This window comes from Zootoca vivipara, chromosome 1 (genome assembly GCF_965207765.1).
Source record: "Zootoca vivipara chromosome 1, rZooViv2.hap1.1, whole genome shotgun sequence".
Taxonomy (NCBI): Eukaryota; Metazoa; Chordata; class Lepidosauria; order Squamata; family Lacertidae; genus Zootoca; species Zootoca vivipara.
In genome coordinates this window covers 17,535,233-17,553,242 of record NC_142582.1, presented here as the reverse complement: position 1 = coordinate 17,553,242, position 18,010 = coordinate 17,535,233, and the positions used below count along the sequence as shown (strand labels likewise).

Here is an 18,010-nt window from a genome sequence, read left to right as displayed (position 1 = left end):
ATTTCAGCAGGATACCAACTGACTGGAAATGAAGCAGGCTGGCCACCTCAAAATGCTTGTGGATACAAACAGTATTGGAAGTGTGATCACATGTGACAGACCCAACAGCATTGTGAGCACAAATCATGGTAAATGTGCAATAAAAGGGATGTCTGGGGAACCTAATCTCCACCTGTATTTGGGAATTTACAGAGTCATCCAACAAAGAACAAATTATGTACTATAAGAGGGATAACTCAGAGAAGTTCAGAGTCATTTGGCAACCGTTTATAGAATTGTCCACTAACTGAATATTGATCTTTGTAGTTCTCACCCATGTGCAAAATTTTCCTTTTCTATAATTTGCTGCAGATTGCCTAGAATCTGTATTCAATTTTAAAATGGCTCTCTTGGGCTTAATAGCATGCATTGATCACAACCAAAACTGACAAGTATATAAGAGTAAACAGGTATTCAAAAGTCATGTCTGCATCAGACTTAAAAGTAGACTTAAAGGCCCTTCCCTTTCCTTGGGAATGGTAGTTTTTGAAAGGGAAGGTGGGGACCCCCAAAACGGAATTTTCAGCACCTTGACCAAACTACAACCCCCAGGATTCATTGGGGAAAGCAGAGACAAATCAGTGTGTAAAAGCAATGGGGTATATTCAATTGTAGTTTTGTGCTGGGAGAAAGTGTGCCACCCTGTTTTCAACCTAACTGGGCTATTTGGGGTGCTAGGGAAGGGGTGGTACCCACACCATACACCTGGAAGGTGTATGGTGTAAGCAGAGGCTCGACGGCCATATGTCAGGAATGCTTTGATGGTGTTTCCTGCTTGGCAGGGGGTTGGACTGGATTCTAAGATTCTATTCTATGATTCTAGTTTGTGCCTCTTTGGTCCCCAACCTTGCATTCAACTATCAACTGTGGCTCCTAGAAGCTGTCTGCATGAGACAGCAGCCACACCCTGGAATGGCTCCCACTGGCTGGCTAAACCAGGTGAGGGTAGCCAATGGGTCTCCAACCCTCAGTGAGTTAGGGACTTGCCCTGCACATGAAGACAGGCTCTGGCGGATTGAGTGGACAAGACCAACGTTGGGTCCAATGGTCAAGAAGGCAGTTCCTGCACGTGCTGTAGAGGGAGAAGGGGCTTGTCAACCTGGGAAGGTAGCCCATCTAGGAGAAGAAGAACTCTGATCCTAAACCTCTGCTGGGATATCTTCAGGAGAAGAAAAGGCTAAGAAGTGAACCCTACACAAAGCTGGAGTGGAGTCCCTAAGACGGTTGGATGGTGCCTTGTATACCTCCTTCCGGCAGCAACTCAGTAAGACCAAGCTGGGGCTGTCATCTGGACAGTCTAAGATCTCCGTACACACTGCCCAGGCTTGCGCCCTGGGGAAGTCACTTCGGTGCTCCTAACACAGCCGTTTGACTTCACCTCTGGAGACACACTCCATTGTCTCTCAAGAAAGATGAATGCCAACAGCAACAAGGCAACCTAACCATTTTTCAGGGTATCATTAAGGGAGTATGGGGGAAGCAGTTTCTCTGACCTCTGTTGCAGACCAGATTGTAATATCAGGAGCACCTGTATTTCTACCTACCAGGTTCTTCCTGCTGCACATTCCTTTGCATGTTTATTCAAAAGTTAGTTTCATTGAGTTCAATGGGCCTTACACTCGGTTTAGTGGCTACAGGAATGCAGTGAAAGCCATTATTGCTTTGAATCATATAATCATTCTATATATACTTGAGATATAACAATGAAATAGAACGGCTACAAATGCTCTGGAAAATACATGCTTTTGTTTTGCTATGCTTTGTTGTTTTGCAATTCAATCTTGAATATATCAAAGAGCAGGAGAGACATTTGGATATACTTTGTACCTTCCTAAGAATTTTGGCCACTGCATAAGTGCAAGCACACTGAAATCTGAAATTACACCTATCTCATTCTGTGGACTAAATGTAGAGCGCTTAGTTTTCCTCCAGTTTCAAAACGGGTATGAAATGCAGGTAGATTCCATTTTAGCAAACACATTACGTTTTGTGCCATCAAATATTTTGCAAGAGGTTTTTTGAAATGTCAGAAATGTACGTCAAAGGATCAGACAAAAAGCCACCTAAACTTATGGTTCTCTCATCCAACTAAAGCACAGCCAGTCAATAGCATCAATCGTTTGCCATTCTTGTTCTATTTTGGATTTTATATCCCACTGTGGGAGTGCAACATGGTGATTATGTGCAAAATATTGGAAAATGCTGCTCAACCAATATTGTTCCCCTTTTTTTACTTCCTCCCTCCAATGTGCTCTTTTCTTTTGGCACTGTTGGGTTATTTCCTGCAGCTCAAGCGAGTTGCTGGTACTAATTATTGTCCCGGGAAGATGGCATCGGATAAAAAGTGATTTCCACCCCTTATCCTTTGATGCCAATGAGACTGCTCAATAAGCTGTTGCTTTAGGCTAGTTGTTTGCCCAATGGCTCCTCAAAACTGTGTGTTTCAACTACTCATCAACAACGAATTTCTGCACTTCCCTGTAATAAACAGGCATCTGCTCTCACATCACTTGGACAAAGCAATCACAGAGCCTTTGTTTTTAAAATAAATTAAGCTACTTTGGAAGTACCAGGGAATTAGCACTTAACTAAAGTGCCAAATGGGATGTACTGTATATAAAACAGTTTATTCTGCTTGGGGATTGCTGCCCAGTGGGGTTGTTTTTGAGTAGCCACATTTACATACTGAAAGGTTTTCCCCCCTTAAAAAAATAGATTGTGGTTTCATAGAATCATAGCATTCTGGAGTTGGAGGGTACCCTGAGGATCACCTAGTCCAGCCCCCTGCAATGTAGAAATCTGCAGCTGTCCCATACAGGGAATTGAACCTGCAACCTTGGCATTATCATCGCCACACACTAACCAACTGAGCTACCGATCTGAGGTGAATTACTTTTCTGTCTTGTTCTGTTAGCTCAGTGTTTCCCAAACTTGAGTCTCCAGTTATTTTTGGACTGCAGTTCTCATCAACCCTGACCACTGGTCCTGATAGCTAGGAATGATGGGAATTGTAGTCCAAAGACAGCTGGAGACTCCAGTATGGGAAACCCTGTGTTCGCTGGTTAACTCTCCCAACTCAGTACAGTGGTACCTCGGTTTATGAACACAATTGGTTCCGGAAGTCTGTTCATAAACTGAAGCGTTCATAAACTGAAGCGAACTTTCCCATTGAAAGTAATGGAAAGTGGATTAATCTGTTCCAGACGGTCCGCAGAGTAACCGTTCATAAACTGAAGCGAACTTTCCCATTGAAAGTAATGGAAAGTGGATTAATCCGTTCCAGACGGGTCCGCGGAGTACTTAAACTGAAGCGTTCATAAACTGAAACATGGGTGTAATTGGTTCCGGAAGTCTGTTCATAAACTGAAGTGTTCATAAACTGAAGCGAACTTTCCCATTAAAAGTAATGGAAAGTGAATTAATCCGTTCCAGATGGGTCCGCGGCGTTCATAAACCGAAAATTCATAAACCGAGGTGTTCATAAACCGAGGTTCCACTGTATTATGCATGTTTATTCACTTCTTTATATTATTGCTATAACCCTTTGGGCAGGAATTTGGGTAGGGTGGGGGCGAGAGAGTGTGGAGGTTTATTGCAAAATCCCCAAATGGGCAATACCTTTATAGGAGCAACCAAAAATGCCACAAAGTCGTGAGCAACACTGCCCAACAACCAGATTTGTTTCTCTTGCCTGCAACCCCATCAAACTCCATCAAATTCTATGAAGCTATCATCTGCGCATGCGCAATGAACATCTGCACTGCACACACCTCTGCTTAAGTGTGGCCTCCATTTTCAAATTCAATAGAAGATGGTTTGAGGGCAAATGCACCAATCAATCAATCAAGCTTTATTACGGTCGTATACCAGCTATTAAAATAAAAATGCTTTACAGGGCTATGGGGGTTGTCATTCGGGGTGGATATAAGAGTCTATAAGTTTGAAGCGGTTATGTTTCCAGAAGGCAGGTCCAGCTGGCCTTTCCCCTGGTGCTGCTCAAAGTTCTCAGTTCCGTGCCCGAGCGAAGGAACTACTTCCCACAGTCCAATCCCGCATTTACTATTCCATTGGCTGTCTTGTTCTGGGGGGGGGGGGGAGACTGGTCCTGCAAATCTGGGTGCAGAATCTGGCTACCATCCGAGTTAACTTTTGCTCCTTTCCTAATAGTAGGGCCTTTAGTTTGGCCTCATCTGGGAGGTCGGCCAGGCTCTCCAGAATGGGGGCGATGGTATCTCTACGTACCTTATCGAACAGAGGGCATCTAAAAAAAAGATGTTCAGGGCTGCCTACTTCCCCCAAAGGGCAGGAGCAGAGTCTCTGCTCGTGCACCATATAGGAATATTTCTCAAGAAGCTACAGGATAAAGATGGATTGTTGCTGATGTCATGTGTCATGACATGATGTCATGATGTCACACATCAGCAGCGGAAGCACATTGGAGCCAGACTAACCAGTAATGGGTGCATAGCCTCTGTCCCAAGATGGAGATTGCAAACTGATTGTGTTAGTTGCTGCTAAGCGCTTGCAAGTATGGGATGACGGGAGGAAGACGCAATGTGCTGACCCCATTTCTGAGGACATAAAACTTGGCTGCGTGAGTCACATCTGCCTCCTCTCTTGTTATTATTGCTATCGTTATCACTTGAATTAGCATCCTCCTCAAGAAATCAGCAAGCTTATTCAGAAGTCTACTGCAAAACCCACTTCTCCCCGTCTCTCTTTAATCCTTTTATGGAGGCTTCCAATTTTCAGTCACACTCATGTCTTACAGCTGTAATTGCAAATTAAATGGATCTGTTAGCTTTTGGACCCAGTGGACCACTTCAGCTTCTGCCGAGAGTGAATAAATATGCTAAAGGGCTAGTCAAAACTCATTTTAGAAAGAACGGTGCCTTCTTTTCGTATGGAAAAAAGATAATATTTAAAATCTAGAGATCTTTGCCTTCGCAGCACTGGGCAAAAAGAACCTCTTCCCAATATTATTTCTGTGAACAAATGCTCTGATCTAGCAAGCAGCATGTGCATGAGGGAGAAGCAGGGAAGGTTCCTGGCCTGATTCGATTGCCAGGGCTACGCACATATAGCTAGCCCAAATCAGGTAACTGGTAGGAGTCCTGATTCCCACCACCAACACAAAAACCCTGGTTGTTACTATTAACAATTATTTGAGCAAGATATGGGCACATAGCCACAGCTGGTGTGCTTTACATACAATTGGATCAGGAGCAGAGTTTTCCCTCTCTCCCTTCCAAACTGTTTTGTAATTTCTGGGGTTCCATCAGAGCAGGTAATTAACACTCCTAATGTTTGGGGAGGCAGTCCTGCCATCTTTCTGTCAGATGGAAATAGTCAAACTCTGAGGGGAGAGAAAACGCCCCCAATTTACCCTTCCCATCAGCTCAGGAGCGATCTGGCTGGTTCCTTCTCAAACAGCAGCTTCTGCCTTCTCCAAGCTTCTCCTCTGCCTCCTTCCTCCCATGACTCCATCCAAGACTTATAAGCCACCGGCAGGAGGCTGGGAGCTTGTATGATTTCACCAGCTCCACCCATACCTGAGAACACAGGAGGCTGCCTTATAGTGAGCAGACCCTTGGGTGCAGCTCGAGGATTTCAAACATGGCCTACCTGGAGATTCCAGGTATCGGACCTGGGCACTCTTGCCTGCAAAGCGTGAGCTCTGCTGCCTCTGAGCTACAACCCCTTTTCTAGCATTGCTACGTTCGTGCATTTTGTGCCTTCTCATTTCAAGATTCCACCCTGAAAGAACACTCAGATGAAGAGACTTCTCTGCTTTCCCATGCAGTCCAAAAAACAGACACCCTGGTCTAAAGAAAGAAGCTGTTCATTACCAAAGTCAACAAGCTTGACTCCTCCTTCTGTCGTCAGGAGAATGTTGTTCCCCTTGACGTCACGGTGAATGATCCGGTTGTTGTGTAAGTGCTGAAGACCCTGGTGCCAAAAAGAAAAGAAAAAAAGGAGAAAAAGAAGGAGAGGGGAGAGAGAAGATGCTTACTCCCATTTTGAAATGTAATTTCCCTAATTTTAGGGAGGGCAATCAAAACAATCTGCATGCACACTGTTAGAAACATCCGCCCGCCCGCTGCATCACATCTTGCAAACAGCCCCCCCCCCCGCTGCTGCTATAACAAAATCTGCATTTTACTGTCAGCCGCGCCATCATTTATAAATAGAAAATGTCATCAGTTGGGTAAATTGCACCCTCTGCTGTCATTAGAAGCTTAATGAACATCCTTACCAGGAGAGCGCCGTATAAGATGTACGAGATTATAGCTTCGTCCAACTGTTGGCCACACTTCAGCAAGCCTTTGACAAGGTCTGTGACAGAACCTCCGTTGCACAGCTGCAAAAAGGGGCGGAAGAGGGGAAAGAGAAGCAGAGCAAGACCCCCTGTTAGTCACTCAACAGGCCTGTTTAGCTTGCAGATCTCTGCTTTCATGGATCCGTAATAATAGATGTACACAAGAGATTTGACCCTGGACTGTAAGCTCATGAAAATGAAACTAGGCCCTCCTGATTCCCACAATGCTTCTGTTTCCAAATAGAAGCCAAAATCCATAAGCTTGTGAACTTCATGGGCTTCCCATTCTCACCTTTAGAAGGAAAGATGTGACAGCTTTTCCAAATGCCTGCACAGAGCATTGCTTCACATAGACGAAATCAAGGATGCTCGTGACCTGTTATTTACCCGTTTAATTTCTTTCCCGCTCTTCACCATGAGGTTCCAGGGTGGGTTATGGCCATTTTAAAAACACAGTATTAAAAACAGTTAAAATACATTAGAATTAGGGTGGGTCCTAAAATATACATCTCAGGGGTCAAAGGCTTTGGCATCATCACAAGGTTACTAATGAGTGCAGTGCCTCCGTGGATAAATGCAGCTCCCCTAGACATAAAGCCTTCTCCATTCATTTCAGGAGGGAAGCAAATCCCACTGCAAAATCAGAATTGTAGAGCTGGAAGGGACCACGTGGGTTGTTATGCAATCAGTGGTCTGTGTTTGTCTGAGCTCGAGTCTGGACTAAGGATTCTGAGCCCCGTGTTCTGATTCGATACATGATATCCAATCACAGAACATTTCAGGATTTGGGCCTCTGCCATTGGCCCTTAAGCTCTGAGCCATGATTCGCAGCTTGGAAGTTTAGACAGCCAATCACGTTGAGAGTGGGAGTGGCCCAGGCCTTCAGAGATGTATAAAAGCAGTTGCTTTACCCTGGTTGTCCAGTTCTGTTAGTTCTGTTATCACTGTGTCTTACCCTGTGGGAACCCATCTACACTTCAGGGGTCATCAAGTCCAACCCCCTGCAATGCAAGAATCTTTTGCCCAACGTGGGGCTAGGACTCATGTCCCTGAGATTAAGAGTCTCACACTTTACCGACCGAACTATTCCTTCTTCATTGCCTTCTCCTTCCATTCACTTTAAAGGGTCAATGCAGTGGGGATCAGAATGAGACCCTAAGGTTCCGTTAAACCAATGGGGGTTCCATGTTAGGGACTAGGATGGCTTATAATAGATAGGTTCCTGCTTCAAGTGACATTCCGAAGTCATCTAACTTTGATACTGTTGTTGTTAATGTAAAAGGCTCATAGGCTGTAGGTCTGATCAGTCGCCAGCCCTTGGGCCTGACACAAGAGGTAGAAAAATTAGGAATATAAAAACATAGGAGAACTGGAACCTGCATTATACTAGGTCAGACTATTTGTCCCTCTAGCACAGTTTTGCCCACTCTGACAGGCAGCTCTCCAGGGTCTCAAGCAGAGGTTCTTCCTGTCTTTCTTTTCTTGGTTTCATGGACAAGTTGGACACAGAAGAATGATGGAAGGAACCAGCTGGAGAACCCCCAAGGGAGGAAGGCTTGGGGGGACGGCAGTGAATGGTCAGAGGGAGAAGAGAGAGAAGACTGGGAATACAAGGTGTCAGAAGCTGAAGATGTAACAGGGTTTAGTGAGCGGGGAAGAGTCTGTGGCAGTCCAGAATCAGAGGCAGAAGCTGAAGGAGGAGAGTGGAGGGGAGGGAGGCCAAGAGGCAGAGATGAGTTGGGCTGGTGAAAAGGCACGGGTGTCTCCTCCTCCTACTGCGACAAGCTTCCCTCCCTCTTGGTCTCCCAGAATCAGAAGAGGCGTGAAAAGGGTGGAGCAGGGACAGACTCTGATTGCTTGGGGAAAGCCCTGGAGAGGAGGGGACTTAGACAGCTGTGTGGAGATGGGGACTTTCATTCTCGGCAACTGCTTTTCATGGAATAAGACCACCGAGAACGAGCTGCTCATTAGGCCTGACATTGAACCAAGTCTGTGGAGATCATGCTTTTTTTTTTTGCTCATAAGGTGTTAACTCCAACTTTGAACTCTGTGGTTACTGACTGGCATGCTGCTGTGACACTTGGATTGATGGGGGACTGAATATGGGACCTCCTCCACACAATACATCACTTTCTCTACCACTGAGCTATGGTCCTTGCCCAAAGTTACCTAAACTGAATTGAGGGTTGTTGTTCTTATGGGATTCATCTTTGTTTTAAAATATTGTGTGTGTGTGTGTGTGTATCAGAAGTGGTATACTTTTATACTGATGCTGTCTCTTTTCCAAAACTGCTTTTTCTGTGAAGGAACATCCAGGAGGGTGTGTGTGTGTGTGTGTGTGTGTGTGTGTGTTTTTAAGGGACAAGATCGATGGACTTGATAACTGGGAGGCAACAAATTACTGTCATTTCAAACCTTCACTCCATCAATGCTCCTGCTGGCAGGCAATATAAAATAGATGGCAGACATATCTCTATACTCGGGGGCTTGATGGCGCATTCTGCCAACAACTGAGATGAAACATTCAGAATCCAGAAAAGCACAGCTTCTTGCAAACATTTCCCCCATCTATAGTTTTCCACACACTAAAGTTTTCCACACACTAAAACGACGAGAGAAAAAGTAAAATTAAAACCTTTCTAAATGGATTTTTGCCCACATCATTAGTTCATCACTCATCTCTCTCCAGTAGCTATTTTGCTATCAGTCTGGTGTCTTTTTTCTATTGCATTCACCAGTAGAATATATCAGCTATGAAATCACATAGTTCTAGACGGACTAGTATATTTCCTCGAAGCAGCTCTAACCACCGTATGTTTGCTGTTTAGATCCATAACAACACTATTAAGATGAGGTGTGAGCTCATGCCAACATGAGTTGGCCTAGGAACATGTAGTTGTTAATAATAATAATAATAATAATAATAATAATAATAATAATAATAATTTATTATTTATACCCCGCCCATCCGGCTGGGTTTCCCCAGCCACTCTGGGCAGCTTCCAACAAAACATTAAAATACAATAATCTATTAAACATTAAAAGCTTCCCTAAACAGGGCTGCCTTCAGATGTCTCCTAAAATCTGGTACAGTGGTGAGAGAGGCCAGGGATCTAGGATGGCCAGACTCAAGAGAGGACAGGACTTCTGTGCCTTTAATTGCCCTGCTCTCTTTTGAGTCTGGAAACCTTAAAGAGAAACCAGCAGACCCTTTGCTTGGAAATTAAACAAAGGGGTAAGGTTTCCAGACTCAAAAGAGAGCAGGGCAATTAAAGGCACAGAAGTCCTGTCCTCTCTTGAGTCTGGCAACCCTAGACAGTGGTGGATGTTCCTTTGTTTCTGTTTTGGTGTCTCATACTGGGGTTAGGAAAAGACAGGCTTGTGGCCTCACAGCACAAAGTGGCCTTCCTCCACCTAAGGCCCTCTAGATCAAGGTTTCTCAAACGTGGGACGGCAGCTGTTTTTGAACTACAATTCCCACCATCCCTGAACACTGGCCCTGGCTATCTGGGAATGATGGGAGATGTCGTCCAATAGCAGCTGGAGACCCATCAACACCAGCCAGCATGGCCAGTGACATACCCTCCAACATTTCTCCATTGAAAACAAGGAGGTCCTATTCTAGAATGATGATTTTCCTATTTATACCCCACACATCTTACTGGGTTGCCCCAGCTACTCTGGGCAGCTTCCAACATATATTTAAAAACATAACAAAACATTAAACATTTTTTTAAAAGCTTCCCTATACAGGATTGCCTTCAGACGGCTCGGGGGTCGGATAACTCCATACCCTCCAACATTTCTCCAATGAATATTGGGACGTCCTAGACCTAAGGAAAAGTGGGACATTCTGGGATCAAATCAGAAACGGGGACAGCTTCTCTATATCAGGGACATCCCTGGAAAATAGGGACCCTTGGAGGGTTTGCAGTGATTTGGGATGATGAGACCTGAAATCCGAAATATCTGGGTGTAGCCATGTTGAGGAAGGTTGAGAAACTTGGTGCATGAGGCCAGGGGGGAGGCAAGGGGTTTGTGTCGGGGGTGTGTGTGTGCTCACTTTTGTAAATAAGTGAACAGGGTTGCAGAAAAAGTTCCTTTTTCCTCCCCTCACGTTGAAGTAATAATAACACTTTAGTCATGACAGGTCCAAGTGTTCAAAGGAGCTCTGAGTGAGAAAGGTATTGCTCATAGAATATAAGCTTGGCAGAACGAAGATCCCCTGAGGGGAAACGAGAACTTTTAATTACATTTTCACCCCGAGAAGTTAGCCACATCACAAAGAATATATGATTTCATCAAAAAAAAAAATCGAGCCCTTTTGTATGGAGTTTCTTTCATTGAATTCAAATGTTATAAATAGCAATCGCATCACAACAGAGACAAAATTGGTATGCAAATCCTGAAGCGCAGGGTATTTCAGTTGGGTCAATAATGCTAACATTTTGCTAACTTTCTCCCCGCCTGCAGTTTGATGACTGCAATCCAGAGGGGGTGAAACCACGCGTGAATTATTCTGAAGGGCAAACTGGATGTGATTCAGGGATGCATCAACAGGAGCTCCTGCAGGGTTTGGAATTTTATCAATAAGCAAAGCAGCAATACAGTCAGGAAATCAGTCCCTGGGGGAGGGGATGTTTAACCCTTTCCGCTTAAACCGGCTTCCCTGATTGAAATCGGGGATGGGCAAGTGGTAGCTCAGGGATCTACTGGCAGATCTCTAGTTGATTTGTAATAAATGGTTCCTGAATCTCAGTTGTTTAACAATAACAGCAAATCAACTTTCTGCACTCGAATTGGGCTGCAGAATAACAGCAAATCAACTTTCCGCACTCGAATTGGGCTGCAGAAATGAAGGACAGAAATGAAGGAGTGGGCATATGCATGAAAGAGCTCTGAGCTCAGTTCACGTCTGGAACCGAAAAGAAATCAAATCCCTAATCTCCAAACATGATCCAAAGCCCCCTGTTCATAAATTCTTTTGCCTCGTGGCTTCTTCTTCAGCAGATTTGTGGGTTCCAGCCACAACAGCCCACAAAGTAGATCTGGCAGGCCTGAAGCTTCCTTCGCTTTTGCCTGCTTCTTCCAATAAGGCTACAACAACCTGATCAGGACAGGAACCAACACCCAATATGTCCCGAGAGGATGACATCCCAAGAAACACGATGCTGTATGATTTAACTGCCGGTCGGATCAATTGAAAGAATGGAATGAGCTTAGGAAAGCTAATAAGCTTAGATAGAATGGAATGAGCTTAGAGTTTAGGAAAGGCATTTGCAGTGGTTCAGGGGTGTCCTTCAAACCGTGTCCTCCTTCAAATTCTCACCCGATAACTTCGTAGCCCACACATGAGACAAATAGTAGCTTCCAAAACTGGGGCCTTAGAAATGCACAATGAAGTTTTGTTTTGAATTTTCGGTGAAGAACATGCCTCTCGACCATTTCAGGTCAACTTTACAACCAGTATGAAAGGCATAAGGGAGTCCTTCTTTGTGTTCAAAGCTAGTAAAACAGTAGGTGTTGGGGTGGGTTTTTTTGGGGGGAGGGACCCCACTGGATCTGCACTTCAAGGACAGGCAGCCAGAGGACTTTATTGCTGCCATCTAAATAATAATAATAATGATAATAATAATTTATTATTATTTATACCCCACCCATCTGGCTGGATTTCCCCAGCCACAAAATATTAAAATACATTGGTCTGTTAAACATTAAAAGCTTCCCTAAACAGGGCTGCCTTCAGATGTCTTCTAAAAGTCAGATACAGTGGTGCCTCACAAGATGAAAGTAATTCGTTCTGTGAGTCACTTCGTCTAGCGAGATTTGCGTCTTGCGAAAGCGCAGTTTGCCGCAGCAAAAAAAAACAAAAACCCACCGAGAAACTTCGTCTTGCGAAGCGCCGAAAACATTGCAAGACGCCTTCGTCTTGCGAGTTTTTCATTGTGCGAGGCATTCATCTTGCGAGGTACCACTGTAGTTGTTTATTTCCTTGACATCTGATGGGAGGGCGTTCCACAGAGCGGGTGCCACTACCAAGAATGCCCTCTGCCTGGTTCCCTGTAACTTGGCTTCTCACAGCGAGAGAACCGCCAGAAGGCCCTTGGCATTGGACCTCAGTGTCTGGGCAGAACGATGGGGGTGGAATTGCTCCTTCAGGTATACTGGACCGAGGTCGTTTAAGGCTTTCAGGGTCAGCACCAACACTTTGAATTGTGCTCAGAAACGTAAAAAAACTTCCTTGACATGTGTGAAAATGGGAGTACACAATAGAGGTTTGTTTGAATACATTCCTTCAGTGCCCCTCCCCAAAGTACTGTGATTTGAGAGCCCTTGCAGAATGATTCCCTATGGTTAAAAGCTATATTTTTCCATCACAAAACTGTACCCCTTCCTCTCTCACTCCTCCCTCACAGGGGTTTTCTTCATTTGGAGAGGTTGAGAGAAGTATATATTTTCACAAATATACTGACTGATTCCTTCGCACCTCCAAATCAGTCCCAAATCTTTGGGAACAGCCCAAATGAGTATGGATCAATTTGCCATCTACCTAAATTTGGATGAAGCCAGATTCTCTCTGAAGTGGCCCACTTCAGTTCAGGCATATGCAAAAGCAAATATGCATTTGTAAATGTACAGTGTAAATGCTAAGTAGACGAAACATCTGGCACTGCACTTCCTACCCTCCGATTAATAATCACGAGCGGAAAGATACAGAATTCTTCAGAGAAGAATGGTCGGCCAATATTTTTTGCTTCTACGTTTTTGGAAGAAGCAGTTAGCTCGTAAAAAAACAACAACCTCTTTTAATTAAGATTTAGTCTCACAAAATATCTTACCTCAAGAACAAGCCACAGCTGTCCGCCTACATATTGATCTGCTTTGTAAAACATTCCATAGAATTTAACAACGTTGGGATGATTAGGAAGGAATTGTAAGATGTTGTATTCTGCTTCAATTTCTTCATCCACATCCTAAATTGGAGACACACAGAGATGGGCACTTTACAAAGCGAACAGCTTTATTGGGGATGGGTTACATGACATAACACACCTAAAGACTGAATAGCAATCACATAAACATGGCTTTGGGGCAGCATTAGAGAGATTAAAGGGATCAATCCTATCCTTAGCCAGAAGTCAGCTGAGGGGCCTTGGGAAGCTCTGCTACTGTATATGGGGAGTATGTCAGTGGGGCAATTCTTATGCCAATGGAAATCCCCTAGCCCTCCGATGGGAAGCTTGTTCCAGTGATAGCTCATCTACCAGGGATATTGTGCTAACAGAGTAAGGGGGAGGCTGTGTGTCGGGGGCAATGGGCGCAGACACAGAGATGCCATCACACCCCAGGAAGTGACCCGTGGTTAATAACCTCCCGCTGTAGTCAATGGGAAGGTAAAAGAAAAAGACGCCCTGTCAGGGGGACTCCCTACAGGGAGCCTCCCCCCCCCTAGCATCCTGACCAGTGAGACCGGGAGCAGTGGGTCAGGCGGGGGGAATGAGGAATGGAGCGGAATGGAGGGAAGGCTCAGTGAGGCATCAGAGCCCCAGCCAACAGGTGGAAGAGGGAGCGCAGCCGCTTCCGGCGCCCGAATTGAGGCGCGCTCCCAAACGCAGGTTTAGGGGGTGGCGTTTTGGGGTCCCCAAGCCATTATGCTGGTCCCGAAGCAGAAGGGCGCCATTGCCGGATTCTGTGAGTGACTAGGAGGTCATGTTTTCTGCTATCTCTACACTGTAAATAGTATGCACAATAAAACCTTAAAAGACAGATCGGACTGGAGCGTCTTTACTCAAGAGTAGCCGCAACAATCCCCTGACACGCCCCCTACCTTTTGGCCTGCTCATAGCAGGGTGTAATGGTTGCATTGCCAGCAAACCTCCTCACTCACCTGTTGGGGTAAAATACGACTGCTCTGCCTGCTTGCATACTTAAGAAGACCTGTTAGGTTATAAATTCCATGGAATGCAATGAAACTTTCTTCTGATGTTTCAGATTTGGCTCTTATTCCTATAAACTCTGCCACGCAGAGTGGCCTAAACCACTGAGCCTCCTGGTCTTGCCGATCAGAAGATCGGCAGTTCGAATCCCCACAACGGGGTGAGCTCCCATTGCTCTGCTCCAGCTCTTGCCAACCGAGCAGTTCAAAAGCACACCAATGCAAGTAGATAAATAGGTACCGCTGTGGCGGGAAGGTAAAATGGCATTTATTTGTGCTCTGGCTTCTGTTATGGTGTTCCACTGCACCAGAAGCAGTTTAGTCATGCTGATAACATGACCTGGAAAGCTGTCTGTGGCCAAACGCCAGCTCCCTCAGCCTGAAAGTGAAGATGAGTGCCGCACCCCATAGTCAAATTTAACTGAACTTAACCATCCAGGGGTCCTTTACCTTCCTCCTCCTCCTCCTCCTCCTCCTCCTCCTCCTCCTCCTCCTCCTTCTTCTTCACCTTATTCCCATAAACTCTGCTTTTCCTCAAACCATTTAGGTTTCATTTATAAATCATTTCACTTGACTCTAAGTTTTCTCAGATAACTATTTTTTCATTAAAAATAATAATCTGTGTATCTCCTTTTCTTAAAAAAAAACAACCTATTATCTATGCATGTCCTACACACAAACAATACCAAACCTAGACACTTGTGGCATTTTGAGCAGCAGTGTAGGAAGCCGCTGCTTCACTTGGGGCAGCAAATTGCCGTGCACCCGGGGGTGGGGCGTCACTCGTAGCGTGCATGTGTAGAGGGGTAGAGCGCGCCCCCACGACTCCAAAGCCGAGCTCTGAGCCTCCTGAGCCTGCTCGGCACAGTGGGCAGCAGCGGGCTGTTTACCGGGAGGCTGGAGGCTTTGGAGTCGTGGGGGGTAGTTATGCATGCGCTCTACATAGAGCCGAGCCTTGAGCCTCCTGAGCATGGTTGGCGCAGCGGGCGGTGGCAGCAGCTGCCCGCCATGCCAAGCGGGATGTTTACCGGGAGGCCTGGGGCTTGGCTTTGGAGTAGCGGGGGCGCACACTACCTGCACGGTAGCGGCAGTGGCAGCCCGTAAGGACTGCACATGGGCATCACCTCGTATGGAGTGCGCACGTGCAGGATGCTGCACATGCACAGTCCATGTGGGGTGCCGCTGGCACACAGCAGCCCATAAAGAGGTGCCACATAAGAGCGTACGGCAAGAGTGTCCGTACGGCACGCACGGGCGGAGGTGGGGGGCGGGGAGGGGCACGCTGACTGTCACCCGCCCAGGCTGGAACCCAGGGTGCCCCGCCCCCATCGTCCCCCTTGCTACACCCCTGGTTTTCAGAGAGATTATGGGTCTTTTGCCTTTTGCCCTTGTCCATGGAGTTTTCTTGGCAGGGGTACTGGAGTGGCTTGCCAGTTCCTGCTCCAGGAAGCACAAGGAGAAGGGGACGACAGAGGACGGGATGGTTGGACAGTGTTCTCGAAGCTACCAACATGAGTCTGACCAAACTGCGGGAGGCAGTGGAAGACAGGAGTGCCCGGCGTGCTCTGGTTCATGGGGTCACGAAGAGTCGGACGCGACTAAACAACTAAACAACAATGGGTCTTTTCCTGCAATATGTTGAAACTTGAGAACTCCACCTATCTTCGGAGTTGACTTCTTAAGCCTTGCAATTGCAGAGGCACAGGCGATTTGTGAATCCAGTTTAGTTTTCAGTACCAAAGAAAGTGCTAGATCCCAGCACAGACAGACGCCCGACCTCTGCACACAAACAGAAGCGCCTGAGTTCAGTTGGGGTTAAATGCAATATTGGAACAGCTACCGCCCCTGCTTTCTTGTCATAATGTGATTTTTGTACAACTGAACAATTACCCCAAAATACTTGCATTTCATCTAATTACTGAGTATGAGGATCACATCTGTTGGTGCCGGGGGCCTTTGATCTGTTAGGGGGAAAGGGAAACCAAACGGTTAACTTTCTTCTTTACTTACACTGATAGGATCCAGAATCTTCACTGCTGCCAAGCTGCCATCCTTCTTATTTGTAACTTTATAAACTTTCCCATACGTTCCCTTTCCAATGGTCTCAATAATGTCCCAGGTATCTGAGGGATCGGGTAATGATTCCAGCCCAATCATGTTCTGATTATACTGAAACAATCCATAGAGTGGCTTCCTGCAGAAAGGAAATGGTTAAAACAAAATATCACCGGATTAGCTTCACATAAGCAACTCTCCTTGCCGGCTGTGACAGAGGCTGTCATGAGGAAAACTATGTTAATTAAGTTGGGGGGGGGAGGGGGTTGCCAAGTCTGGAAGCTAAATTGTGGCGACATCCCCAGGAGTCTCAGTACAATCTAGGCTTCAGCTCCAACCCCTGCAGCCACTGACATTTAGAAGCCATTGTAACTTTTAATTTGGGATTCTATTGCAAGCAACATCTCACTATCCAGCCCATCTGTCTCCCAACACAGATGTTATGTTCTTGACTTGGAAGAACATACTTTATTCCACAACCTTGTGTTCCTGCAGCTTGACTACCCTCAGCAGACTGAAGGTCTCCTGCTCTGTCAAAATCCACCACCAATTTTGTCGTACTGCATTTTATTGCATGCAATTCTCGTCTTGGATATATGGATGTGTTATGAGAAAATTTTCCTGTTTATACCCCCACAGATCTTACTGGGTTGCCCCAGTCACTCTGGGCAGCTTCCAACCATGGGTGTACCCAGGATCAAAACTAGGGGGGGGGCAAGGGGAGGGGCCAAGGCACGGAAGGGGAGGGGCCACAAAGTGGGCAGGAACGGCGAACTCGCGCTCCGCCGGGCTGTGCCCCTCCCTAGAAGCAGGGCTGGTGGGCGGAGGCGGAGCCCAGCCCAGCGGAGCGCGAGTTCAGCGTTCCCGCCCGCCGCGCCGCGCTCTCTGGTTCCCCACCGCGCTTGGCCTTGCCAGAGGGCGCGACGGGGAGCTGGAGGGAGGGCGCAGCGCGGTGGGCGGGAACGGCGAACTCGCGCTCCGCCGGGCTGTGCCCCTCCCTAGCAGCAGGGCTGGTGGGCGGAGGCGGAGCCCAGCCCAGCGGAGCGCGAGTTCGGCGTTCCCGCCCACCGCGCCGCGCTCCCTGGTTCCCCGCCGCGCTTGGCCTTGCCTGAGGGCGCGCCGGGGAGCTGGAGGGAGGGTGCGGCGCGGTGCGGCGGGAATGGCGAACTCGCGCTCCGCCGGGCTGTGCTCCGCCTCTGCCCACCAGCCCTGCTTCTAGAGTAGGGCAGCTGCCCTAACTTGCCGCATGGTGGGTACGCCCTTGCTTCCAACATACATAAAAACATGAAAACTTTTTTTAAAAAGAAACTTCCCTATACAGGATTGCCTTCAGACGGCTCGGGGGTTGCTTAATTCCATACCCTCCAACATTTCTCCAAAGGAAATAGGGACATCCTAAGGAAAAGTGGGACAGTCTGGGATCAAAATCAGAAACCGGGAGGGCTTCTCTAAATCAGGGACATCCCTGGAAAATAGGGACACTTGGAGGGTCAGAAAAGATCAGCATCTCAAAACCATCAGAGTTGAACATTAACTCCCCATCAGCTTGAAAGGAACCAAATATTTACACAAATAAAATCCAGCTTCTCGTTATTTATATAAATCAGGACCTCCCTAACAAGAGAGAGTGGGACCCGGCAATCAGGCCTAGGTGTTGGGGC

General features: G+C 46.6%; 1 protein-coding gene across 6 annotated transcripts in view; it reads right to left on the bottom strand.

Annotated features, from left to right (window-relative positions):
* Nucleotides 1-18,010, bottom strand: part of MYO3B (myosin IIIB) — a 270,696-nt gene that overhangs the window by 221,117 nt on the left and 31,569 nt on the right. For all 6 annotated transcript variants that reach the window (XR_015946782.1, XM_088656726.1, XM_060281215.2 and 3 more), the window contains 4 exons: nt 16,305-16,488; nt 13,198-13,332; nt 6,296-6,400; nt 5,889-5,988 (listed from right to left, as the gene is read on the bottom strand). Coding sequence is in view for 5 of the 6 variants with exons in the window: in XM_088656726.1 (XP_088512852.1) it covers nt 5,889-5,988; nt 6,296-6,400; nt 13,198-13,332; nt 16,305-16,488 (524 nt within the window). In the remaining variant the exon portion in view is untranslated. The remainder of the gene's footprint in view (nt 1-5,888; nt 5,989-6,295; nt 6,401-13,197; nt 13,333-16,304; nt 16,489-18,010) is intronic.